Source organism: Delphinus delphis, chromosome 20 (assembly GCF_949987515.2).
Source record: "Delphinus delphis chromosome 20, mDelDel1.2, whole genome shotgun sequence".
Lineage (NCBI taxonomy): Eukaryota > Metazoa > Chordata > Mammalia > Artiodactyla > Delphinidae > Delphinus > Delphinus delphis.
The window spans coordinates 373,213-399,909 of record NC_082702.1 but is presented as its reverse complement, the minus strand read 5'-3'; the positions used below and the strand labels follow the sequence as shown (position 1 = coordinate 399,909).

The 26,697-nt window shown below is 53.6% G+C and overlaps 2 protein-coding genes across 4 annotated transcripts; both read left to right on the top strand.

Annotated features, from left to right (window-relative positions):
• The first annotated feature begins 8,127 nt into the window (after window positions 1-8,127).
• Window positions 8,128-14,040, top strand: RPS5 (ribosomal protein S5). Its single transcript, XM_059999010.1, has 6 exons — window positions 8,128-8,272; window positions 9,016-9,124; window positions 12,469-12,678; window positions 12,836-12,964; window positions 13,737-13,835; window positions 13,920-14,040. The coding sequence occupies exons 2-6, from the start codon at window positions 9,017-9,019 to the stop codon at window positions 13,986-13,988; spliced, it is 615 nt and encodes a 204-aa protein (XP_059854993.1). The 5' UTR covers window positions 8,128-8,272; window position 9,016; the 3' UTR covers window positions 13,989-14,040.
• Window positions 14,041-15,468: 1,428 nt separating this feature from the next.
• RNF225 (ring finger protein 225) lies at window positions 15,469-18,169 on the top strand. 3 transcript variants are annotated; one of them, XM_059999004.1, is made up of 2 exons: window positions 15,469-16,370; window positions 17,616-18,169. In XM_059999004.1, exons 1-2 carry the CDS (start codon window positions 15,469-15,471, stop codon window positions 17,716-17,718), a joined length of 1,005 nt encoding a protein of 334 aa, XP_059854987.1. In that variant the 3' UTR covers window positions 17,719-18,169. The 3 variants fall into 3 exon arrangements, with proteins under 3 accessions (XP_059854987.1, XP_059854988.1, XP_059854986.1); XM_059999005.1 differs by having other exon boundaries at window positions 17,440-17,683; XM_059999003.1 differs by having other exon boundaries at window positions 16,906-17,683.
• Window positions 18,170-26,697: the final 8,528 nt, after the last annotated feature.

Below are 26,697 nucleotides of genomic sequence, written 5' to 3'. Positions count from 1 at the left end.
CTGCGGACGTGCCACCTCGTATGGCAAAAGGGACTTTGTGGATGTGATGAGAGCCCAGGAGATAGGGAGAGTGTCCTGGATCATCCAGGTGGGCCCTAAATGTGGTCACGATGCTCCTTATAAGAGGGAGAGCCAGAGTCAGGGGAGGAGGAGGTGTGATGACAGAAACAGAGGTGAGAGTGGTGCAGCCACAGAAATGAGGAATTTGAGCCGCCTCTGGAAGCTGGAAAAGGCAAGGAGCCTTCAGGAGGAACGCGGCCCTGCCCACACCTTGATTTTAGCCCCTACGACTCACTTTGGACTTCTGACCTCCAGAACTTTAAGATAATAAACATGTGTTAAGTTTGTAGTAACTTGCTGCTGCAGCAGCAAGCAGGAAACCTGCATGAGGCACTGGGAGGCACTGGGAGGCACTGGGAGGTCTCTGACATTTCCACTCTGGCCCCTCTCTCTCTCGTCAGAGCAAAGGCAGGCCTCAAGCCCGGGGCCTCTGCTTTCAGCATTATCAAGCACAGTTTAACCGAAGGAGTCTGTCCAGGAATTTACACTTCGAGTTCCCTTCTTTTTCTGGCTGTTTCTATGTTTTGGTGGATGCCGTCAGGTTTCCTTCTAAGCAAAAACAAGCGAGTTGATGTAAGTCAGCAGTTCTCCACCAGGGAGAGTTTTGCCCCCCAGGAGGACCCTTGGCAATGTCTGAAGACAATTTTGGTTGTCACAACTGGGGTTGAGGGTGCTGTGACATCCACTGGGCGGAGGCCAGAGACTCTGTAACGCTCAGCACAGCCCACCCCCAACCCCAGGACAACATGTCAGTAGTGCTGAGGTGAAGAAACCCTGGTGTAAAGAAAACCGTGAAGCACAAGAGGCACGTGCAGGAGGAAAGGGTCGCTTGGACAAAGTGGAACTGGGCTTGGAGCTAAGTGAAAAAAGCCACACATGAAAGGGCATGTATTCCATGATTCCACTTTTATACGATGTCTAGAATAGGAAGATCCATACGGAAAGTAAGCTAGTGGCTGCCAGGGGCTGGAGGGTGGGGGGAATGGGAGTGACTGCTAATGGATATGGGGTTTCTTTTTGGGGTCATGAAAATGTTCTGGAATTACAAAAGTGGTGATGGTTGCATGACTTTGTGAAGATACTAAAAACACTCAATTGTACACTTTGAAATAGTTTTATGGTACATGACTAATATCTCAAAAAAAATTACAGTAAGTAGAGTAGTCAGTGAAGGCCTCATGGAGAAGGTGGGATTCAAAACAATACCTGGGGGGACTTCCCTGGCGATCCAGCGGTTAAGACTCCGTGCTTCCACTGCAGGGGGCATGGGTTCAATCCCTGGCCGGGGAACTAAGATCCCACATGCCATGTGGTGTGGCCAAAATATAAAAATAAATAAGTAAAAGACATGTGAAAGTCATTAAAAAAATTTTTTTTAAAAAAAAGAAAAAAAAAGCAAGACCTGGGGGCAGGGGCAGAGTGAGCCATGAGGCTCCCTGGGGAAGAGCATGTTCAGTGAGGGAACAGCAAGTGCAAAGGCCCTGAGGAGGCCCGTGTGGCTGGAACAGAGCTGAGAGGGAGAAGAGAGTGGAGGGTGACAGGGGCCATATCCCCTGGGCCTAGCAGGCCACTGTGCGGATTGTTTTTTCCCGTGAGTGACACAGGGAGGATTTTGAGCAGGGGAGGGATGAAATCTGACTTGGGTTTTCAGAGGCTCCCTCTGGTTGCCATGTGAGAATGGATGTTTTCCTCTTTGGGGCCTAGCCCAAACCTCTAACTTTCTGCAGGGTTGAGGAGTGTCTGAGGCCCCATGGCTACGCCTGACTCCCAGACACAAGGAGCCTCACATGTCCCAACCCATGTCAGAGACCCATTCCCCCGCTTCCCTGGAAACCCAGGAGATGGCCTTGCCCCTGGCGCCACCTAACCTGAATCAGGGGGCCACTCACTTGGCAGGGTCTGCTATCTGTCTGCCCCATGTCTTCATACTAATAACCTGGTGGTGGAGCCTCTGGTCTTTCCCTCACCATTCAGCCTCCTTGCAGACACCTGAGGGACCTAAGACTCCACACTGAAGTTGCTAAGTGGAAACAAAGGATGCAAAAGCGACCTCACAGGGAAAGTATTTCTGGCATTCAACTCACGGTGGCTGCCTCTGGGTGGATCTGGGACTGTGAGCCATCTCTTTATACCTCTGTGATCATACCTTCCCTGTATTTTGTCCAGTAAGTAGGTATTATGTAATCGGAAGGCATCACGTTTTTGCTGTTACAACATTTCAGCGGCCCACTTGTCCTGACACCTGGGCTGAGTTATCTACTGTTGAGTAACAAACCATCCCAATATATGCATCCCCCACTTTTCAAAAGTTTGCGTTATGCCCCTTTGCTGTTATGAAAGACCTACATTAGTACCTATTTTATCTAAGTGAAAGAAATTTTCACTTTTAAGAAAAAAGTTAAAAAGCGAAAACAGCGTTCAGCATTTGTTTTGCAGTGAGCTGAGTGATAGAGGAAGCACACACCCCAATCGGGGCGAGGCATCGCCGAAGGAGCTCCTTCCCCAGAACTACTCTCACCACCTCAGCATCAAGCTGCCATAGTTTCGAACTGTGTCTGTGAGCATCTGTGCTTTATTTCTATTTATTTTGCACATCTATTAGCAAGATGTGTCCTAAGGTAATTGACTCTTCGCTGTACACCATTTTGACTTAGGAAAGGTTTCATAGAAACGCTCCACTTTCGGCCAGCAGGGAAAACCTGTGCTTTATTAGGCTGTGTGTGGAGATGGAGATTCCGGCAAAACTCCATTCTAACCAGATCCTCAGGGGATGTAGCTCCAAAAGCTGGAGCATCAGGAGCCTGTAGCACAGCAGAGTTTCATAAATGTCTGCTGAATGGATAACCCATTTCTATTTACTTTTTGGCCGTGCAGCGAGGCTTGCAGGATCTTAGTTCCCTGGCCAGGGATCGAACCCAGGCCCTCAGCAGTGAACGCACGCAGTCCTAACCACTAGACCGCCAGAGAAGTCCCTGGATCATCCATTTTATTACTAAGCTAAAAGCGGCCACAATTCTGAGTGCCCGCTAGGCACCACCTGGCCCTGTGCTAAGAGTGTTATACACACTGATTCTTTAGTCCTCATGTCAAGTCTAGAAAGGCGGTGGCAGTACCCCACCCATTTTACAGATGGGGAAATAGGGGCTCAGACAGAGGAAGCCAGGCCTGGGCCAAATTCTTAGCCTTCAGATTTCCAGGAATCTCCAAACTTTAGCGCCCAGTGCAGGGCGTTAAATGCAGCTCTGGGGCCACCTGGAAAGACTGGCGCTCACACACCTCTCCATGAGATGGTTGCATGTGTCATCCCCACTTTACAGATGGGGAAACTGAGGCCCAGAAAGGCAAGCCGCGCATCCCGGGCAGAACCCGTGCAGCCGGACTCGCAGCCACCGTCCACGATACAGTCCAGTGCTCGACCTGCACCAACGCTTCACCTCAGCCCCGCGAGCCGCGGGAGCATCGTGCCCGCCTCCACCCTCGAAGGGCGGAAGGGAGGGCCCCGGGAGCGGTATCCAGGCGCTCCCACCCTCACGGAAAATGGGTGGCTCCTCGGGAGCCCTAGCCGGCCCTCCACTCGGACCTGAGGCTCCGACAGAGCAGGAGGCTCGGGCCGGTCGCCCCTCTAGGCCGCGGACTCCCGCACAAGCCCGAGTTAGACCCCGAACCGCCTCAGCTCCGGAACCAACTAGCCGACCCCGCCGGGGCCCCGCCCGGACCGGAAGTGCAGGAGTCCTGGCGTTCGTCCTTCGGGGTGCCCTGAGCTGTCGGCTCTTGGCGCCCGGAAGACTGCCATCTCCGTGGTTCTCCGGACCGGCGCGGCGTCAGGAGTGACCAGAGGAGGCCGGGACGGAGAGGCTTGAGAAAATGAGGTTCTGCCCGGGGTCCGCCCCAGGCTCTGCCGGGTAGTTCAGCGGCGGAGAACCTGGCGGGAGGGGAACCGGCGATCTTGTCCAGGCTTGACTGGGCCTTGGGGTTACCATGGCGACCCCCCATTTCCCCCGCCTCCGCAGGGGGCGGTGGGAACTCCAGCTTCCGGGTGAAGCTGGAGCCTTCCTGCGATTCGCCATCGCCTTGGAGACGCATTACGTCATCCAGCAGGCAATCACTTGGATTCTGGTGATTGGTCGTTCCCAGGGAAGGGCGGGGCTTCCGGTCTAGGTCCAAGCTGTCAGTCGGTTCCAAGTGCAGGACTGAGGTAGGCCGGAGCGTCCCCCCAAAGGTTTAGGCCGTGTCCTTAGACCCCCGCAAGATCCCCATGGCCGGGTCCTCCCGCTCCGTGACCAGTAACTTCTTAAGTTCCCGCCTCTACTTCCGCCCAATCCGGATGCCTGGTTCTCCCCCCAATTCCTGCCTCTGAGTCCCCCCCAAATCCAGGTCTCTGTTTCTCCTCCAGGTAAGGCCTTGGATTCCCCTTCAAGTCCAGGTCCCCGTTTCTCTCCCAGTTTGTGCCTCGCACCTCCAAATCGCAGCCACCATAATCTGTATCTGTGAGACATCTGAATTCATATATCTGGTCTCCAAGATTTGAGATCCTGTACCCACTAATTCTGGATATTTGGATGTTCAAAATGTGTTTCTGGATTTATCCTTAACCCAAGCCTCTGAGACCCCTATTAATACCCTGTCCTAAGGTTTCCAAATCCAGCCCAGTTCCTCCTCCCCACTATTCTTTACCCCAAGTGCTGCAAGTGAGAAGACAGGTCCGGATTTGATCCAGCGTTGGCACCCCCGTCCTGCACGTTCTACCCTGTTGCCTCACTCCTGACCCCAATTCCAAAGAGCCACCGTGAACACGTGGTCCTAATTTACAGCTAAGCAAATTGAGAATGGGGAAGGGGCTTAGGCTGGCCCACCTAGCAGGTGAACTGGCCCAGGCACCTCCCTTGCTTTGAGGTCTAGACCTTCCGCTCCTGTAGCACGCACTCAGACCAAGCCAACCACCCCTGTGAGCCCAGGTTTAGACTCATGGTCAGTGGCCAAGGCAGTGAGAGGCCCAGGATAGTGGGAAAGATCAACTTGTTCTCTTCCAAGCAGCTGTGGGGGTGGGGGGGGGAGACACAGTCCTGCAGGAGTTAGAGGAACAATAAATATGCTTGCTTGTTCACGTTCACTTGTTACTTTGTTTGAGCAGGTTTGGAACCAAAGAGACCATCTTTCCTCAGTAATTACATGGTTACTGGCTCAGCAGTCTTTTCTTTAAAAAGGGAGAAGCCGGGCTTCCCTGGTGGCGCAGTGGTTGAGAGTCCGCCTGCCGATGCAGGGGACACGGGTTCGTGCCCTGGTCCGGAAAGATACCACATGCCGCGGAGCGGCTGGGCCCGTGAGCCATGGCCGCTGAGCCTGCGCGTCCAGAGCCTGTGCTCCGCAACGGGAGAGGCCACAACAGTGAGAGGCCCACGTACCGCAAATAAATTAATTAATTAAATAAATTAAATAAAAAGGGAGAAGCCTAAGGCGCAGGGAGAGCCCCTCTCTGGATCATGCTAGATCCAGTGGAAAGGCCTAGAGTTGACTGAACTCATTTGTTTACTGGGCACTTTGTATGTTCAGAGATCGGCGGCACTGGGGGAGACATGATGCAGAGATGGTGGAGAGGCCAGCGGAGGAGGGAGAGGTCAGGCCCCGGGGCCAACCACCTTACAATCCCAGCTCTGCCCCATTTTGCTATGTGACCCTGGGCAAGTTACTGCACCTCTCTGGGCCTCCCTGACTGCCTAATCAAGTTGTTCTGAAGATTAGGTCTGAAATGGTCTGATTCCCAGACTCCTAATGCCTACGTGGCATTAGGAAGGGGTTTCCCCAGACTGTGGCCAGGAAGAGGGGCAGACTCAGGTAAGGAGGTGTTCTGAACAGGAGACAGCAGGACTCTGGGTCTGGAATTGGTGTCTGGTGGAGAAGCGAGACCTAGCCGCTTGGTGTCTGCCTGAAGCCCAGAGAGGGAGCAGCAAGACTAGGGAGAACTGCCCCATCCATCCTTCCATCCATCGTTTTTTCAGCAGTTACTTGTGAGCAGATACTGTGTGCCAGACTCAGTACTTCCAGCTGGGGACACAGTGGAGAAGAAACCAAACAGCCTCTACCCTCATGGAGCAGTTAGAAAATCAGGGCAGAGGAGATGGCCAGAGCTGGTCAGCCCAGAGTGAACATGATGCACCAGGAATGCAAAGGGGCTTCTGCAGAGACTTTCCCCCTCCAGCCTGAAGAACACAGCACCAACATCCCTAGACTTATGGGATCAGACTCCAGATTTTGTGCCTGTGTCCTGGGGACCTGAGGAGGCTGGACTGTCTTAGGCCTGGCAAGTAGTGTGTGATCATCAGCTATGCAAGGTGACCCCCTACCCCGCACCACATAGGGCTTTACTGCAGGACCTCTCTCCTGCCCTCCCATGCATGGTGGGTCATTCCTGTCAGGTCTATAAAGATGCCCATTATCGAGTGACCACTGACAGTCAGGCCACAGGCTCCAAACTCACCTTGTCTGATTTAGTTCTCACTTCCACACTGACAGGGGAAACTGAGGTTCAGAGGGGGTGGGCCCCTGTCCACTTTGGAGGAGAAAGAGGCAAGGTTGGGGGGCCCCCTGGATCCTGCTGAGTGTGAGGGTGCCTGGTGCCTACTCCCAGCCTCCCTGTTTTCCCCCAGTCAGCACCTCCCCAGCTGTTTCCCCCAGGACCGGGGAGGGCCCCCCAATGATCAGAGAGGGTCTCTCCAGGACCAGGAAGGAACCTACTTAGCTCCTCCCCAACCCCAGTAAAAGGTCCGAGGCTGCTGCTCTGTACATACCAAGGCAGAGGCCAGGGATAAGGCCACAGGCTGCAGTGGCTGGGGGCCTTGGCCTCTCTGGGTGCGGCTCCCAGACTTCAATCCACCCGAGCCTGAGGTCTAACCCGCTGCCCAGACCAGCTTCAAGGCTTGTGTCCCCCTGAGCAGTGGCATGAGCTGTGACTGACGACGACAGTCCAAGGGGGCCCAGAGTTTCTGGTCTGAAACGCTCCTGGAATTGGGATAGGGATAGGGGCGAGCCTTTATAGTTAGTCAGTATCCTTTACAATCAGTCAGCAAACGTCGCGGCTGCTGAGCACCTGTAATGCGCATGCCCCGAAGGTGGGCAATTGGGGTTGGTGCGGACAAATGAAGGACCGCCTGGGTCACGTGGCTGGGGCCCTTCGGGTCTGAGAAGGGCAACTCCCACCCTTAGACGATGAGGTGGGCACCTGGAGGTGAGGAGCCTCAGGCGCCTTGGAGACCAAGCTCTGCCAGATGCCGCTCCCTGCCATCTGCAGCCAGCATGGGTGTGCAGCTACAGTGGTCGCTGCCTCTGCGAAGCCCGCCGAGGAGGCGTCCACAACCCAGTTCGGCTCCAGAGTCTAGGCGGGGGATGTGAAGTCTTGGCACGTGCTCTCCACGCAGACCGCCGGTGTCACTGGGTGCGGCTGCAGAGTGCGCAGGGCACGCACCACCGTGCCTGCCCTGCACTCGATCAGTGACCTCGGCAGCACAGGCCCCAGCTGGATCAAAAAGGGCGGGGGCTGTCCCTCAGGCTCCTCCTCCAGGGCACCTCCCCGACCACCTCCCGCACGCGGTAACGGGGCAGGAGAGGCGGGGGCCAAAGAGAGACAATGGTCGGTCGCGGGGGGACCCCGGCATGGGGTGAAGGGAAGGGTCCCCTTTCGGAGGCTCAGGCCCCAAGCAGCCCAGAGCGCGCGAGTGTGGGGGAGGGGGGCCCGCGAGTGGTGCCCGCCCACGCGCGCGGGGCCCGGACCACAGCGGACAGCAGTCGCGACGCTCTGGCCTCACTGAGTCGCCGGGTCCTGTATGGGCAGCGACGAGCGCGGGCCAGACTTCTGCCCTCATCAAACATGGCGGCGTTGACCTCATACAGACCTCTGCGCCTGTGCAGGGGACCCCTACGAACTGGCAAGTGCTGGAAGTTGGACATCCGCCAGGCACAACCTTTGGGCCCGCTTCTGCAAGTACGCATGCGCCGGGGGTTTACGGTTTCCGTTTGGCCCAGAGGGCGCCTTTACATGCTCGCTCCGAATTGGTCCGTAAATACGCCTTGTTCTTCTGCGCACGCGCGGCCTTCGGTGACCCGGAAGTTCTCGCCTCCCTTAAAAGCGTCCGCCCGCGGCGTGCGGCCTTTTCTCGTCTGTGCCAGGGCGGCGCGTGGTCTATGCTAAGCGACCGAGACGCCTCAGGTGCTGCTTAAGGTGAGGCTGCCGCGGAGTCGGAGGTCTGAAGGCCGATTCAGGGTCTTCCGGGAGCCGTGGGTTGGACCCGAGACTGGGGGCTTCCCTCGAGCAGGGGACAAGGATGGAGGCGGGGGGAAGGTTACTCTCGCCCCTTTGCTGATGCCCCGCCGCCGCCGTAGCCTTGCCCCCAGCGGACTGGGGAATGTTGGCCTGGTCTCTGCAGTTGTACTTTATTTATTATAAGAAGTTCCCGTTATCTTTACATGCACGATGCACAGTTTGGTCTGGGCACGCTTTCTCCTAAGTAGCAGCCCCTAATCCCCCCGTCGGGGTCGGACACCAAACTCGACCTTTGCACTGGTAAAGCGCAGAATTCATACCATTGCTCCTTCTGTTTTACTGATGAGGAAGCTGAGTCCACAGCGGCTTGTAGACTCTCCTAGGGTCGCAGAGCTCTTGAAGAACAAGGTTGGGGTTTGACTTCGAGCGGATGCAGCATCAGGGCATTTGGCATCCCCTGCCCGTGTCTGGGCCGCCTTGCAACCGTTGAGGGGGTGCCTGCCAGCTGTTAGCCTCAGGGTTCCTGGGTGAGAGACAGGTGTTTCTTGCTGACAGATGAGTGGATTTTTTAAGATTCCACAAGGTGGGCTCAGATGTTCACAGCCTTTCTCAGTTCCTGCTAACTTCCCAGTTCTCAGGTTGTGCGCTAACCTCAGAGTCTGTGGTGAGTGTGCCTGGGCTTTGACAGTTTCTGTCCCTAGGATGACGGAGTGGGAGACAGCTGCACCTGCAGTAGCAGAGACCCCCGACATCAAGCTCTTTGGGAAGTGGAGCACCGATGATGTGCAGATCAATGACATTTCCCTGCAGGTGAGGAGGGTGTAATGATTGTGCTTCCCAGCTGGGGGTGGGGTCGCTTGAAACTTGTAGCTGTCCCACTAAGTAGAGTTGAAGATGGGACAGGTAAAGAAGGGATCCCTGGATCACCACACCCATCGTGTCTGTTTTTCCTTGTATCCTGTTAGAGGTTGCTACAGTTTTTGTCAGGAGATGGTTCCTTCCTCAGAGGGAGTATCACATCCCACAAGTTGTTTAGTTAATTGTTTTGTAGTGAAATACACAATTTATTTATCTTTTTAGTTTCATGTATTTTATTTTTTAAAGGTCATCTATAAGTTTTGAGTGTTCTTATTTTCCTCAAGTATTGAAGATGACAAGGACAATACTTCATTCAGGCTATAAAATTTTATTTAAATTATATGTTTTAGAATTAAATAAAAATGGACAATATTTTTCAAGTTCAGAAGTTGTGCCTTGGAGGGAAGAGTCAAATTATAAAGATTCAAATGCCTAAAAATCTAAATGCCTTACCGTCATCCCTCAGTATCTGAGGAGTGTTCTTTCCAAGAGCCCCCAAGTTTACCAAAATCTGCAGATGCTCAAGTCCCATAAAGTGTAAGGGCCCAACGTTATCATTTTGTGTGGGGAAATCCAGTTGTCCCAGCAGCTTTTGTTTTTGTCTCTTGGAGTTTTCTGTATCGTACTTAAATTTAGGCAGTAAAATGTAACTTCAATCTCGTTTATACATTATATGTATATGTCCTAGCACCATTTTTTGTTTGTTTGTTTTTGCAAGAAAATGAACCCTTTTATTATGATTAAAGGGTCAGTACACCAAGATGACATAGCAATCCTATATGTGTGTGCACCAAACAACAGAACTTTGAAATACATGAAGCAGAAACTTACAGAACTTGTAAGAGGAATAGACAGTTTCTCAATTATACTTCAGGACTTCATCATCCCTCTCCCTGCAACTGACAGAAATACTAGACAGAAAGTCAGCAAGGATGTAAAAAGTCTGAGTAATAACCCCAACCAAGAGGATTGTGAAGACATTTATAGAAACTTCACCCAGTGACAGCAAAATACACATTCATTTCAAGAAGCCTTACAGAACATTCAGCAAGATCTACCACACCGTGGGTCATAAAACAAACTTGAACAAATCTAAACAATCAAACCAAACGCGAAACAAATAAGAAATCAGTAACAAAAAGATACCAGAAAATGCTCCAAACAGTAGGAAATGAAACAATATACTTCTAAATAATACAGGGGTGATAGAGGAAGTCTCTAAGGGAATCAAGGGGTATTTAGAACTGAATAAATTGTAATGAAAACTTGTGGGATAAAGCTGGAACAGTACTGAAGGAACTTTCTATAATAATGATTTGTTAGAAAAGAAAAAAAAGTTTCAAATCAATAATCTCAGCACCCCTCAAAAAATAAAAAGAGCAAAATACAACTAAAGCAAAGTAGAAGATAGGATATCATAAAGATCAGAACAGAAATCAGTGAAATTAAGAACAGAAAGGTAAAGGGACTTCCCTGGCGGTACAGTGGTTAAGACTTTGTGTTCTCAATGCAGGGGGCATAGGTTCGATCCCTGGTTGGGGAACTAAGATCCCCCATGCGCAGCACCATTTGTTGAAGAGAGTATTTATCCCATTGAATGGTCTTGGCACCCTTGTTGAAAATCAGTTGAGCAAGGATGTAAGGGTTTGTTTCTGAACTCTGAACTCTTATTTCATTGGTCTCTATGCCTATCCTTTTGCCAGTACCACACTGTCTTGCAATAGGGGTTTTTTTTTGTTTTTCTTGGCGGTATGCGGGCCTCTCACTGTTGTGGCCTCTCCCATTGCAGAGCACAGGGTCCGGACGCGCAGGCCCAGTGGCCACGGCTCACGGGCCCAGCCACTCCGCGGCACGCGGGATCCTCCCGGACCAGGGCACGAACCCGCGTCCCCTGCATCGGCAGGCGGACTCTCAACCACTGCGCCACCAGGGAAGCCCTGTAATAGGTTTTGAAATTGGGAAATGGGAGTTCTCCCACTGTATGTTGCCCCCATACTGTTTTACACTTGGCCTCATTAGGACTTTTGTGGGGCCTTCATAAAAAGAAATTTGTTTTGTGACTGCATTGGTATAATGACGAATAAAATTCAGGTTTGATCATATTTTTCCCTTTCTTCTTTTAAAAGAAATTAAAACTTTTTGTTGCCTCTAAATATATCATGGTACCTAGGTACTGAGCCTAACAGAATTCAAACCTGTTTTTCACTCAATGTCTTGTAGAACTGTTTTCCTTCATGGGTTTGTTGGGGGAGAGGTCTGCAAACTTAAAAGGGCCAGTTAGTAAATGTTTTATAAAGCCTTTGTAGGTCACATGTGGTCTGTCACATGCGTGTTTGCTTCTTTGTTTTCTTTTTCTTGCTTTTTTTTGTACAACCCTTTAATAATGTAGAAACGATTTTTCACTTTCCCCTGGTCCTCTCCTAGGGGCTGGGAAAGCAGAAGTCAGCTGGTATCAGAGTTCTCACTCTCTTGAAAGCTGTGCTGGGCTCTACCATGGGGCCCAGCAGCTTGACCAAACACTTGCTGGGGCATTTGGTATTCGCGGTTTTTTTTTTTGGCACAGTGTGAGTCCCTGCATGGACACCTGTCTGTCTACTTGCCTGTTTGTGCAAGTGGTCCTCTCCCGGCTAGACACCAGACTGTTGTGCCTACATCAGAATCCTCTGTGTTCTTTTCCTGTTAATCCTTGTATTTGTAGAAACTCATTGTTTGTACATGTTCTCATGTGTGTGTGGTAGAATGACTTTGTGTAGGTTTCGTACTGGAAATAGCAAAAGTAGTCCTCACATAGACAGTTCTCTGACTCAACCCTCTCGAATGGTTTAGTGTTTCTAGACACTATCTTGGAATATGTATGTATATATAGGCAAGATTGTTGAATGATTGTTTTGAAACACTGGTTCTCTGGGTTAGTTCCCCCCGCCCCTACCCCTTTAGGGGTACATTTTTGGGGGTCAGTAATGAGGAGTGCTACTGGCATACTGCAGTGCACGGGACAGCCCCTCCAGAACAAAGAGTTATTTGACATAAAACGTCAGTGCAGAGTGAAGAACACTTTTAAAACAAGACTGGTATCGTGGGTGGTTGTCTACTTAGTTTTCCATATCCTTCCTCCCATTAGAAAGGAAGTACTCTTTTTAGTGTCCTGGTAAAGTCACTTGCTTCGGTTTTACTTTTCTGTGGCAGGCAGGTGGGTGGGAGCTACCCTGAGTGGGTGTTCAGTCTCTCTGGTCCCCTGCCAAGATCCGTCCTGCTCCTGACCGTGGTCCCTTCACCCCCTCTTCCTGCTGCCCCAGGATTACATCGCAGTGAAGGAGAAGTATGCCAAATACCTGCCCCACAGTGCAGGGCGCTACGCGGCCAAGCGCTTCCGCAAGGCGCAGTGCCCCATCGTGGAGCGCCTCACCAACTCCATGATGATGCATGGCCGCAACAATGGCAAGAAGCTCATGACTGTGCGCATCGTCAAGCATGCCTTTGAGATCATCCATCTGCTCACAGGCGAGGTAGGGCCCTGAGGCCAGGTGGGGCAGAGTGCCCTTAGTACACCCTAAAGCCAGTGGCCGCCCCACGATATGCATGCCAGGGTGCTCCAGGTTTTAGGGGTGAAGGGTCGGGGAGGGATGCTTGCCCGGTATCTGGCTCATGGCCCCCTTCTTTTAGAACCCCCTGCAGGTCCTGGTGAATGCCATCATCAACAGCGGCCCCCGGGAGGACTCGACCCGCATTGGGCGTGCTGGAACAGTGAGGCGGCAGGCCGTGGACGTGTCCCCGCTGCGCCGTGTGAATCAGGTGGGCTTGGGGCTTTGGGGCACACGTGGGTGGCCAGGAGCAGCCACCAGGCTCTGGCAGAATCCTGCCTGGGGCAGCAGAGGCTGGCAAGTGGGAATGTTCATCTCTTGTCTGCATGTTTACCTGAGTGTCAGGTAATGAAGGCTTCCTGGATTCCCACCCCACGCAGAGCACGTCCTAGCTCTGGGCCCTCTCCTGGGCAGCATTAGATTGAAGGGCCCGTTTCATTTGGGTATATGTTTTTACACTGTTTTTTTTTTATTTTCTTGGACCATTTGAGAATCAGTTGCAGGTGTTTTGACCATTTCCCTGTTAACATTTCAGTGGGTGTCCCCCTAGAATAAAGATGTTCTGTCCCCACCATCACCCCCAAGAAATGTAACAGCAATCTAACATTTGACATTACATCACTGTTCCAGTTTATGGAGCTGTCCCCAAGCATACCCTTTCTAGCTGTTCGTTTTCAGTCAAGGGTTCCAGGCCAGGAACACATTGCATTTCCCTGTCATGGCTAGTTTTAAGTCACCTGTCATCAGGGACCCAGCTTCAGCCTTTGTGTCCGCACACTTTTTTGTGCCCCTCAGTCTGATCCCAGATCTAGCAGCATGGCACCTGGGCAGCGCTGTGGGCTCCCACTGTGTCTTGCCTCAGTTGGCCTGCGGATGGCAACGTGGTAGGCAGCATTTGTTGGGTCCCAGGGTACTGGAGAGCCGTGTCCCTGCGTGGTGTAGGGGCAACCCCTACTTAGCACAGGAACCCCTGTGCTCCCTAGGCCATCTGGCTGCTGTGCACAGGTGCTCGTGAGGCCGCCTTCCGGAACATCAAGACCATTGCCGAGTGCCTGGCAGACGAGCTCATCAACGCTGCCAAGGTGGGTGAGGACACCTGGGGGGGGGGGGCGCGAGTCTCAAGGGGAGGGTCCTCCGACATTGGAACTAACCATCCCTTCTTGCAGGGCTCCTCCAACTCCTACGCTATCAAGAAGAAGGATGAGCTGGAACGTGTGGCCAAGTCCAACCGCTGATTGCCTGGCCACAGCTGCAATAAACCTGTTTGCCCTTTGGGGTGGCCCCACCCACCTGTGCCACTGTCTGTGCTCAATGGGGAAGGGTATCTGGGAGCAGGGGGTGAGGGGCAGGATGACTGGTGTTTCTGAGGAGCTGCCCATGTTCCTGGCATGTCTTCTGGTCTGTTGGGACCTGGACCCACCAGGGAAGTGCTCGGCTCAGGAAGCACCACTGACTCAGAACCATGGCACCCTGGGCTGCAGGCCTGGCTGCCTGGACTGTTCCAGCAGGTGTTGGAAGATGAGGGGTGGGGTTGTCCTGGCAGAGATGTCACTGGTCTGGGGAGGGGCTTGGTGGCTGCAGCCCACTGCCCTGAGAGGTGTGTTGCCAGGAAGCAGCCCCAGGGTGAGGAAGCCAAGGCCTGGGCTCTGGACCAAGACAGTTTCTAGCCCCTTGTCATTGGCTGGAGAGGGCTGGTCCGGTCCAGTCTACTGTGGGGTCAGCCTGCCCGGGACTCTAGAAGTCCCACTCTTCCTGGACACGCTGCCCCTGCCCAGAGCCACTGATACCCCAGGTTGCACTCACCCCACCAGTGGCTCTAGGTGGAGGATTCATGAGGTGTTGAAGACTGGGAGTGGTGGTGGGGACCCCCCCTCCTGATGAGCCTGGACTGTCAACGTCCTGTCAGCCTGTGCCTCCTTCCTTGCACCCCCGACATCTGGCCGATGTCGGGCTTGGTGTTCCCTGTCCTGGTGGCCACCTCCCTAGGGGCGGGGAGGGCAGTGTGACAGGTGTGGTGGGAACCTGGCATCTGGAGGGAGTGGCCCCACCACAGGCACCCGCCCATGGGGAGGGGCATTAGTATCCAGCGGCAGGTAGGCCGAGGGTTGAGGGCAGAACAGGCAAGGAGGCGCCAGCCAGAGGGAGGAGGCGCCAGCCAGAGGGAGGAGGCACCAGCAGGTGGGAAGAGCCTGCTGGCCCGCTGGGGTCTGTCACTGGGGAGTCTGACTCCTGGGCTGCTGGCCACCTATCCTGAAGCTTCCATCCTCCTTCATCTGCTTTTCCCGTTTGTCTTCTGTGGTCTCCCAGGGTCTGTCTCTGCCCAGCTTTCCTGGGAGTCCCTGTCTCCTCTCCACGCCTGTCTGGGATCCTTCCTGGAGTCACCCAGGTCCACCTGGCTCTTGGCTGGGGCATCCCCCAAGTGTAGCTCAGAATCTGCGGTGCTCCGTTTGTCTGTCCCTGTCCCTAATCCTCTTCGGAACCCCTCTGGGTCTCACCTGCCTGTGTGCCTCCAGTCCAGATCTCTACCTGCACGCTCCTCTGTCCCAACTCCCAGTCTCCTTGCCTACTGGGCTCTGCTTCCCCTTCTCTGGACGCCCCTGCCCTGTGTGGGGTGATCCTTCCAGAGCCCAGCCCCTGACCCTCCCCAGATCCCCTCTGCCGTCTCCCCCCGGCCCCTTCGCTGCCTGACCGCCTGTCCCCGCAGGCCGGGTCCAGATGCCCTGCCCTCGGCCGCCCTGGATCCGCCGCCCCCGGGTCCCCCTGGGCTCGGAGCCTAGCATCCCGGGCTCGCCGTCCACACTCCGGCCCCCCAGCAGGGGAGAGGACGAAGACGAGGGTGATGAGGAGGAAGGGGACGGCAGCCAGGGACCCATCCTGCCGCCCGCGTCCCCCGTGGAATGCCTCATCTGCGTGTCGCCCTTCGACAGCGTATTCAAGCTGCCCAAGTGCCTGGACTGCAGCCATGTCTTCTGCCTCGAGTGCCTGGCTCGTCTGTCTCTGGCCACGGCGGGCGGCGGCGACGCGGTGGCCTGTCCCGTGTGCCGCGCGCCCACGCGCCTGGCCCCACGCCGCGGGCTCCCCGCGCTGCCCACGCAGCTCGGCCTGCTGCCCGGCTCCGCACGCGCCCCGCCGCCGCTCCAGGGCTCCGTGCGCTTCGACCGCCGGCGCGGCCTGCTCTACGTGCGGCAGCCGCCGCCCGCGCCCGGACCGCGCAAGGCCCGCCCCCCGCCGCCGCCGCCGCCGCCGCTGCGCCTCGGCCGCCCGCTGTCGCGCCGCCTGACGCTGGCCAGCTCGGCCCGGGTCTTCCACGCGGCCGTCGCCCTGGCAGTGCTTGTGGCCGCGGGCCTCGTGGTCACGGGCCTCTATATCTTCTTCCTCATCCCGCGCGCCACCACCTCCAGCCCCGCTCGGCCCCAGCTCGTGGCGCTCGCCCCGGCGCCCGGCTTCTCCTGGTTCCTGCCTCGGCCCACGCCGGCGGCGCCCTGGATCCCCGGCTGGATGCCGCGCCCCGTGGGCCATGACCTGAACGCCGCCCCACCGGGGGCTGCAGAGGACGCGCTGGAGCCCGAGGGGGTTCCCGAAGAGACAGAGACGCCGGACGGGTCCTTGGACCGCAGGTGGGGGGCGGAGGCTTGGCCTGACTGGGCCCCGCGGGCACGCGGCGGGTGGAGGCGGTGGGGGGCGCAGTAAAAGCATCCGCGCCGCAGGCCCTGCCTCAGGCCTGGGGACCCCAGTGTCATCCTGATGTTCGCCATGATCCCCGTGGAGGCCTTAGAGGGCGTATGGCAAGCACCCATTTCTCTAGAGAGGCCTGGCGTCATTAGCACGGAGCCGGGACCCTCTCAAGGAGCACCCCTGACACCAATCTCTGTGGGCATCCAGCTGTGGGACCCCCATGTCTGTAAAGGTCCTGCTGGGAGGCACTCATAAACCAGCTGGGGGTACACTCGATCCTCAGCTCTTGTGGGAGTCCAGCTGCAGGGTCCCTCTGACCAACATCGTGCAGTGGCCCTGCTAGGGGTACCCCATCCCTGATCCTCGTGAGTGTCCTACTGAATACACCCCAATCATCAGAACTCCAGGAGAACGCTCATCCTTGGCTGGCACCAGAGCTTAAGTCTCTGATTTACTCATCCTTTGGGCTTTCTGCAGGTGCTGGGGGCCCCCATCTTTGGATGGCACACTATTCCCTGGCCACACCTGTGAGTGGCCCACTGCAGGACCAACCACCCCACTCCTCCCCAGGCTGTGGAGTTGCTGCCTGCAGGCTGAGCCTGGGTGGGATCCAGCCATCTCCATGTTGGTCCTGCATTTGCTGCCTTACAGATCTGGCTGGGGCTTGGGCTTGAAGGGGGAGGTGTGGCCTGGCCAGGACTGGGGAGAGACAGACAGGGCCTGAGCCTCAAAAACTGGTTTCCACTTGGGTCCTGAATATCAACTTGCAATGGGACCTCGACTTCCCCTATGGCTAGTGGCTTCTGAGATTCTCCTAATATGCTGAGGGGCAGCTGCGGTCACTGAGCCTCAAAGAGGCCAAGGTTGCCATCTGGGTCAGACAGTGTCATGTGATTTGGGGTGAGGGATCGCTCCTGGACATCCCTGGTCCCTCTCCTTAGCCACTAGAGCCCTCATCACCCCCATCTCCACTCATTAAATACTCAGTGTCGGTTACTTCACCTCCTCCAGGGCTCCATCAGCATTTTGTGGCAAGCCTGCTGTACACCAGGGTGAATGAAGCCTCAGCCCTCCTTCAGCAGGGAGAGTGGTCCTCCTCTCAGAAGCCTTCCTGGGTTAGTCACAGTGGTGTAGATAGCAGCCACCTTCTGCACAAACTAAACATGGACTTTCTGTCTCCCCCCCAGGCCCTGGAGCCCCGAGTCTGCCTCACTTCACCCCAGGTTGGGATCCAATATGCCCCTCCTCATGCCTTCCCTCCTAACCCCCAGGCTGGGAGAGTTACGGTGAGGGAGTAGAACTGGCAGGGATGGGCCCAGCCAGGGGGGTCAGAAGGGGCCCTTGGCTGGTGGTGCACGGAAGAGAAAGATGATGCTTTCTGCCTGAGGGTGTTCAAGGAAGGCTGCCTGGAGGAAGAGGCCTCGGGGCTGTATCTTTTTTTTTTTTTTTTTGCGGTACGCGGGCCTCTCACTGTTGTGGCCTCTCCCATTGCGGAGCACAGGCTCTGGACGCGCAGGCTCAGCGGCCATGGCTGATGGGCCCAGCCGCTCCGCGGCGCGTGATATCTTCCCGGACCGGTGCAAGAACCCGTGTCCCCCGCATCGGCAGGCGGACTCTCAACCACTGCGCCACCAGGGAAGCCCGGGGCTGTATCTTTAAGGATGCTAAGGGGTAACGCCAGCTGGCATTGAGGCGGGGGGGGGGGGGGGCCCTAAGCGGGGAGCTGGTGGCTGAGGGCAGTGGGCAGAGCTGGCTCCTCCCTGTCCTAACGTGCTTCCTCCTCGGGACTGTGGGGAAGGGTTGCTTCTCCACCCTCCCAGCTGGGAGCCTGAGACCTCAGTCTCTCTTCCCGTAAAATGAAGCTGACTTCGATGTCTGCCCGCCCACTGCCCACGAACAAAGGGGCTGCCTGAAACCACCCCGGGGCTAGGATCAGAGGGGACTCCTCCCAACACTTGCCTGCCAGCCACTGTGGCCACCCCCCCAACGTATCTGCCCCAGGCTTGCTCCTCCTTCCACTGGTCCCAATGCCTGTGAACACCCAGAGAGTGGGGGTTAGCCTCAGTGCCTGGCATGGGTGCCCAGGGACGCCTTTACCGGCCAGACTTTGGTTCTCGCTTCTGTAAAACGGGAGACAATAAACTACTTGCAGGAAGAATTCGTTCATCCACAAGTATTTATTGAGCGCCTGCTGTGTACCAAGGGGGGACTCGGGGCACCTTGTGAACGAGGGACCTTGCATGGCAGATGGTGTCCAGAGGGCTGAGGAGAGGAGCCATCATCTTGGCGACACTGCCTCCCCCTCCACGCTCGTGGGGCCCTCAACTCCCCAAACCTTTTCCAGGCCCTCCGCGAGGTCTCCTGCGTTTGCCCCCGAGGGGCGCCGAGTGCTCCACTCTACCGGGATCCAGCCAGCCTTTCTCCTCACGAGGGTCGGGGAGGCCTCTGCCCACACCACACTCGTCTCCTGTCATTGGGGCCTCTTCTGTTCAGGCCGAGGGAATAAGGCCCACGGGGGGCCCTCGCTGGACCCTGAGAGCGGAAGTGTCCAGCTTACAGATGGGGAAACTGAGGCTGGGGGCGGGGCAGGGCGTGGATTCGAACAGGGACCAGAGAGCTTTCTGCAAAACACCTCCCCTCAACTCCACACCCTGACAGGGCAGCCTCGCTTTTCCTTCCTCCCCGGGCCCCGAAACCGCAGCTCTCCTACGTCCTCCGAGTTTGCCATCCTCTGAGTCTTTCCCGCTCACAAACCTAAGCGGTGTTCGAGGCGGGGAAAGCTAGGAGGTTGTCAGCAACGCGGACCAATCGGAGGCCGCATTCTGGGATGGGGGCGTGACGTTAATTGCCATAGCAACCTGGCCCGCCTTCGCCCCGCCACTCTGTTGGGCTGCGCGCGCATCTTGCCCCTCCCGGAGCCTGGTGGGAGGAGCAGAGAAGGCGCGCAAGTGCTGATAGCCAATCGAAAGCTTGAGACTGTCGTTGCTATGGCGATTTTGCCCGCCTTCGGCCTGTCGAGCGCATCCTCTGTGTGTGTGTGTGTGTGTGTGTGTGTGTGCGTGTGCGTGTGCGTGTGCGTGTGCGTGTGCTTGTGCGTGTGTGTGTGGAATTGGGGGAGGCGTGTGTGTGTGTGGCATTGGGGGAGGCGTGTGTGTGTAATTGGGGAGGCGTGTGTGTGTGTGTGGAACTGGGGGAGGCGTGTGTGTGGAACTGGGGGAGGCGTGTGTGTGTGTGTGTGTGTGTGTGTGTGTGTGTGTCCGACCAAACAGGAGCCCGAAGCTGAAGCGAAGGCCGACCTGGGAAGTGCTGGGATCCTCCGTCCCAAGGGGGAAACAGGCTGGAATGGGGAGCGTCTCCCCTAGGGGCACACACCTTGGCGGGGCAGAGCTGGGCCTGTCCTCCTGAGCTGCGACTTCCTCTGCCCTGTCAGTCTCTGCAGAGGCTTGGGCCAGAGGGGCCAAGAGAGACCTATGACCTGCGTCCCTCCTTCTGGGGCATGTATGTTTCCACTCTAATGGCCGTGGAAAACTCCACATTGGGTATGGGACTTCTCCCAGGAATCTTCCAGAAATCTACTCGTTTTTATTTTTAATAATAGCTTTCTTGAAATGTAATTCACACACCATACAATTTGCCCATTTAGAGTGTACAATTCATCGGGTTGTTAGTATGATCACACAGTTTATGCAGCCATCACCACTATCGAATTCCAGAACATTTACAAAACAAGCCCCATACCCTTTCGAGTCATGTCCCATTTCTCCTTTTCCTCAACCCCTGGCAACCGTTAGTCTACTTTTTGTCTCTATGGATTTGCCTATTCAGGACATTTCGTACCAATAGAATCATACAGTTTGTAGAAATCCACTCTTAAAAACAGCAGTGTGTAGATGTTCTTCCCAACTGGTGGGGCCAGCTCAGCCATGGGTGTGGACTCTGGAGCCAGAGAGATGTGGGTGTGAGTCCTACTCCTATTATGGCCTTGTTCTTAGCCCTTCTGAAACTCTCTCTCCACTTGGGGAGTGGTGGGGTGTACACTTGGCCTTGGGCTCTCCTGGCTTCACTCAGGCCGTGCTCCCTGCTCTCAGGTACTGGTGGACTGTGACAGGGCTGAGGCTCTCTGCTGGATTTTGAGGAGTCACAAGAGGCCAGACACAACAGGAGCAGATGGGCCCTGGGGGCTTGTCCTCTGGCCAGCGTTGTTTCAGGCCAAGCATTTGTCCCAGTGAGCCATGGACCTACTCAATATCTGTCGCATGCTGAAATTTCATCTCATAGTTCTTTCCTTATCTCAAGGGGCCCCTGTGATATTTGCCAGAGTCTGGGCTGGCTGCTGAGGTTGTAGCAGTGAACAAGAAGGTCACAGATGTTCTTATTTCTCTCTTCCTTAGAAGTCACGTTCCAGGGCAGAGCTGGACAGTCCACAGCCAGACAAACCATTCATAGTATTCTTTAGGTCAAAGCTAAGTGTTCTGTAGAAGACAAAGCAAAATGATGTCACAGAGACTGGCGGGGGCCCAACTTCGATGGGGGGCTCAGAGAGTAGGAGCACAGATGCCCAAACAAGGCAAGCAGAGGCCAGGGAACAGCCTGCAAGGCTGAGAAAATGGCAAGAGCAAAGGCCCTGATGCAGTGACAGGCTTACTGGCACTGTGAGAAGCAGAGGGCCATTGGAGGAGGGGTGGCCAAGACGGACAGGAGTGTGGGAGGGTTGATGTTGGTAAAGAGCACTTAGTGATACGTGGGTTCTTTTGTTTCTCTTTCTTTCTTAAGGTATTAATTTAGGAAGCCAGTCTGGGTACTTTATGAGCTTCATGTTCTCATACTTGAGGTATCCCCAAGATAAGGAGGCAGCTTATTCTTGAGAGATGCTACCTGTTTTTCAGGGGGTTTAAAGCCTCATCGTGTTTTGTGCTAAGAAGTAGGCTACAGTTGGGACTTCCCAGGTGATCCAGTGGGTAAGACTCCGCGCTCCCAATGCAGGGGGCCCTGGTTCAATCCCTGGTCAGGGAACTAGATCCCACATACATGCCGCAACTAAGACCTGGAGCAGCCAAAAAAAATATTTTTTTTTAAAAAAAGGGGGGGCAGGAATAGAGACACAGATGTAGAGGACATGGTTGGTGGGGGAAGGGAACCTGGAACAAAGTGAGAGAGTGGCATGGACATATATACACTACCAAATGTAAAATGGAGAGCTAGTGGGAAGCGGCCATGTAGCACAGGGAGATCAGCTCGGTGCTTTGTGACCACCTAGAGGGGTGGGATAAGGAGGATGGGAGGGAGATGCAAGAGGAAGGCACTACGGGGATATATGTATAGCTGATTCACTTTGTTATAAAGCAAAAACTAACACCATTGTAAAGCAATTATACTCCAATAAAGATATTTAAAAAAATAGAATTAGGCTACAGTCTTGAAGAAGACATTGATCTTTCTGCCTGTATTAGTTTCTGTCTCAGCCTTTTCTATTGTCATATATCGTTGCTGGGAGAATCCGGCACTGCACTGGGAGGGGACACCTGGAAGCTTGTGCCTGGTCTCTCCTAGAACCTGCCCTGTATGCCTCTTTCCTTTGCCAATTTTAATTTGTACCTTTTCATTGTAATAAACTGTAACTAAGAGTTTGACAGATTTTCTGAGTTCAATGCGTCCTTTTAGTCAGTCTTCAGAACCGACGGCTCTGAGGTAGCTCCTAGCTGTCTGGCAGGGCTTGGCATGGCCGCCTCCTGCCAGCTGCTGACTTGTGATGGGAGGGCGCCCTCGCGATCTTCGATCTTCACCTGCAGGCAGCGCTGGAGTCAGTCGCACTGCAACTGCTGAGTGTGGCCATCCCCATCCTCTCCTCCTCCAGCAAATTCCTTCCAGCCACCTTTGTTTTACACGCCGCTCCTCTGGTTAAATTCTTCAGCTCTATGACTTCTTAATCAGGGGTCAGCAAACTTTTTCTGTAAAGAGCCAGATAGTAAATATTTTCTCCTTTGCAGGATGTGAAGTTTCTGGTCACTGCTCAACTCTGCCACCATAGAGTCAAAGTACCATAAACAATATGTAAATGCATGGCATGGCTGTGTTCCAATAAACCTCTATTTATGGACGTGGAAATCTGAATTTCATGTAATTTTCATGTCATGAAATAGTATTCTTTTGATTTTTTTTTCAATCACTAAAAAAATGTAAGAACTGTTCTCACTTTGGGGACGAGACAAAAATAGAAAATGGCCTGTATTTGGCCCACAGGCTGTAGTCTGCTGAGCCCTGGCTTAAATTACTCACGACTCTCGACTTTGATTTCCAGGGATCCCTAGAAGCGAGTGTCCTTTCCTGACTGGTTGTGTGCATGTGGTCTGAGAAGCATCATTCACGTCTGCACCAGGCTGGAGTATGGCTCTTCTGATCCAGCCCACTCTGGGTGGTCCCCCCAACCCCCCATGGGATACAGACTTGGCTCATCAACACAGGTGGCCCCTCCCTTGCCAAGAGGCCAGTCCAGAGCTTGATGCTCCCAGCAGTTCTGGACTTCTCCCTTAAGCAGAGTGAAGGGCTCTGTAGTGGGAAGAATAATGGCCCCCAAAGATATCTATGTCCTTATCCCTAGAATGCGTGAATGTTAGTTACCTTATATGGCTGAAGAAACTGCAGATGTGATAGAGGATCTTAAAATGGGGAGATTATCCTGGATTCTTTGGGTAGGCCCTCAGTGTAATCACAGGTACCCTTCAAGAGGGAGACAGAGGAGACAGAGAAAGAGATGTGATGACGGAGGCAGAGATTGGAGTAATGTGGCCACAAGCCAAGGAAGGCTGGCAGCCACCAGGAGATGGAAGGGGCAAGGAACAGATTCTCCTCTGGACACTATGGAAGGCACGTGATCCTGCTGACACCTTGATTCTGGACTTCTAGCCCCCACAACTGTCAGACAATAAACGTCTGGATTTTTTGGTTTTGTTTGTTTATTTATTTATTTATTGGCTGCGTTGGGTCTTCGTGGCTGCACACGGGCTTTCTGTAGTTGCGGCGAGCGGGGACTAATCTTCATTGCAGTGTGCAGGTGGCCTTCAGTAGTTGTGGCACGCAGGCTCAGTAGTTGTGGCTCTCAGGCTCTAGAGCACAGGCTCAGTAGTTGTGGCACACGGGCTTAGCTGCTCCGTGGCATGTGAGATCTTCCCGGACCAGGGCTCGAACCTGTGTCCCCTGCATTGGCAGGCGGATTCTTAACAACTGAGCCACCAGGGAAGACCTGTCTGTTGTTTTAACTCACCCAGTTCCTGGTCCTTTGTTATGGCAGCCTAAGAAATGAATATGCCTATTGTTCCTTCCCCTTTCTGGACATTCCACCCTCTTGCCATTTCTTTTTTCTTTTTTTGGCCACGCCACACGGCTTGCAGGATCTTAGTTTCCCGACCAGGGATCGAACCCAGGCCCCCAGCATTGGAAGCGCAGAGTCATAACCACTGGACCAACAGGGAACTCCCAGGATTGCCATTTCTAGTCTGACTTCCTCCCCTGCCTGTTTCCCACCTCTCTGTTCTCTGTCCTCTGCTTCTTATCTGCTCCTCTCTGCAGTGCTCCTTCACTCTTCACTGCTCCTTCTGCAGTGCTCTCCGAGTCGGCCTTCACTTAGTGTATCATGAGGTGTGCACGTATGCTTGAATAGTCCTTGAACACCAGCTACTCAGTTACAGCTGGATTTTCCTGGGCCTGAACACATCCTTCTACACAATGTTCACAGATGAAACCCATTTACAGAGGAGTGTGTTTGAGAGTCTTCCTCCAAGCAGACTCTCCATCTTCTGTACTTCATCCCTGTCTCCTTGCCCTTCATGAGGAATCTTCCACTCTGTGATCTTGCACAATAGCCCATTAACCTGACTCAAGCCTCCTCAGTGGACATATTCTGGGTGTCAGACACACATGTGTGATGGGGCTGTCCTCTCCTATCAAAGTCAAGATGCACTTTTGCCAGCATTTCTTGGCTTTCCCGTTGTTGACTTGGAGTGCGGGATGAGGAGGCATCTTTCAAGCAGGGTGCTTCTGTAAGAGTGTCACAAGTCCTCAAGGGAGGTCCTTCCACCCAGAAGACCACCCCTGTGACACATGTAGTCCAGTCTTTTTTTTTTTAATCTAAAATGTGTTTATTAGGATGGTTTCCCATGCATCTTGATTCAGTGTGCTTTTAGTGCCTTTTTTTTTTAACGTGTGGTTCAGTCTTAAAGACTCACACTTAGCTGAGCATTAAGAAATAATCCTCGGCGCTTCCCTGGTGGCACAGTGGTTGAGAGTCCACCTGCCGATGCAGGGGACACGGGTTCATGCCCCGGTCCAGGAAGATCCCACATGCCGCGGAGCGGCTGGGCCCGTGAGCCATGGCCGCTGAGCCTGCGCGTCCAGAGCCTGTGCTCCACAATGGGAGAGGCCACAACAGTGAGAGGCCCGCGTACCGCAAAAAAAAAATAATAATCATCATAGAGTTAAATGTGTACAACTGTACAACTTCTAGAAGATAACATGGGAAAAAAAATCTAGGTGACTTTGAGTTTGGCATTGAGATGACTTTTGGATACAACACAAAAAGCATGATCCATGAAGAAAAAAATTCAGTTGGACTTATCTAAAATTAAAAGTTCTGCTCTGTGAAAGATACTATGAAAGAGAATGAAAAGACAAGCCATAGACTAGGGGAAAATATTTGCAAAACATAAATCTGATAAAGGACTTTTATCCAAAATGTACCAAAAAAAACCCCCACAAATAAACAAAGCCTTTTAAAATTCAAGAATACGAAGTCAGTTTTAAAAGGATAATGCGAACTTCCTTGGCAGTCAGTGGTTAAGACTCTGCACTTCCACTGCAGGGGGCGTGGGTTCGATCCCTGGTAGGGGAACTAAGATCCCGTATGCCACGTGGCACGGCCAAAAAAAAAAGCAAAAGATCTGAACAGACACCTCACCAAAGAAGATACACAGATGGCAGAGATAAGCAGATGAAAATACTCTCAACATCATATGTCTTTAAGGAATTGCAAATTTAAACAGTATCACTACATACCTATTAGAATGGCTAAAATCCAAAATACTGACAACAGGAGGAACCAGAACTCTCACTCACTGCTGGTGAGAATGCAAAATGATATAACCACTTAGGAAGACAATTGGCAGTTTCATACAAACTTAAATACAGTCCTAGCATATGATCCATCAGTCACACTCCTAGGTATTTATATAAATGCGTTGAAAACATGTCCATACAGACACTAGAACAGGAATGTTTATAACAGGTTTATTCATAATTGCTTAGAGCTGGAATCAAACTGAGGTCCCTTTCGATAGGTAAATGAATAAAGAAACTGGTACATTCATACAATGGAATATTATTTAGCAATAAAAAGAACTGAGCTATCTAGCCACAAAGAGGCATGGAGGAATCTTAAATGTGTATTCCTAAGTCAAAAAGTCAGTCTGAAAAAGGTACATACTGTATGATTCCAACTTTATGACTTTCTGGGAAAGGCCAGTCTATAGAGACAGTAAAATAGTGATTGCCAGGGACCCAGGGGGAGAGAGGGGTAGATGGAGCAGAGGGGATTTTTCATGCAGCAAAACTATTCTGTATGATACTGTAATGATTGACATGTGTATAAAAGAAACCGTAAATTCATATTTCTTATTTTAAAAGCAACTGTATAAAACCAGTATAATTGTACTGTTTGGCCTATAACAAACAAATATATTTGCCAATAACAGCATAATGGAGGTGGGTGGGACAAAGCTGTATTGGGCTAAGGAGATTACTCCAGAGAGTGACTCGAATCTAATTAATGGGTGTATTTATTTTTCCAACCTCATCAAACTTTGCACTTGAAATGAGTGCATTTCAGTTGCACCTCTCCACGGCCGGGGTCACCTCGGCTCGGTCACCGCGGGTACAGGGCGTGGCGGGACCTCCCCGACTCTCGCACCTCGCCCGCTCCGCTGGCCGCGGGCCCGGGGAGCCTCCTGGACGCCATGCCCCGCTGCCGCAGCCCTTTCTCTCCGCCCCGGCGCGTGTCCAAAGGAACTAAAGCCGACACTGGAAGTCCCTGCCCCGCCCACGAGGCTCTCCCGGAAACGCCCCTCTCCTGGGCTGTCATTGGCTCCGTCGTTACGGACGCAGTCTGCGACGTCACTTATGGGAAACGTAGTTCGCGCCCTCCCCGAACGAGGTCGCGGGTAACGCGGGCGCAGACTTAACGGAGGCGCACGGGCGGGGCGGGGCGGGACTTCCGGCGTT

Coding starts and splice junctions, on each gene's coding strand:
- RNF225 (XM_059999003.1), top strand. CDS start 15,469: ATGCCCTGCCCTCGGCCGCCCTGGATCCGCCGCCCCCGGGTCCCCCTG. Junction 16,371..16,905: donor GACGGGTCCTTGGACCGCAG/GTGGGGGGCGGA, acceptor GGCTTTCTGCAG/GTGCTGGGGGCCCCCATCTT.
- RPS5 (XM_059999010.1), top strand. CDS start 9,017: ATGACGGAGTGGGAGACAGCTGCACCTGCAGTAGCAGAGACCCCCGAC. Junction 12,965..13,736: donor CGCTGCGCCGTGTGAATCAG/GTGGGCTTGGGG, acceptor TGTGCTCCCTAG/GCCATCTGGCTGCTGTGCAC. Junction 13,836..13,919: donor AGCTCATCAACGCTGCCAAG/GTGGGTGAGGAC, acceptor CCCTTCTTGCAG/GGCTCCTCCAACTCCTACGC.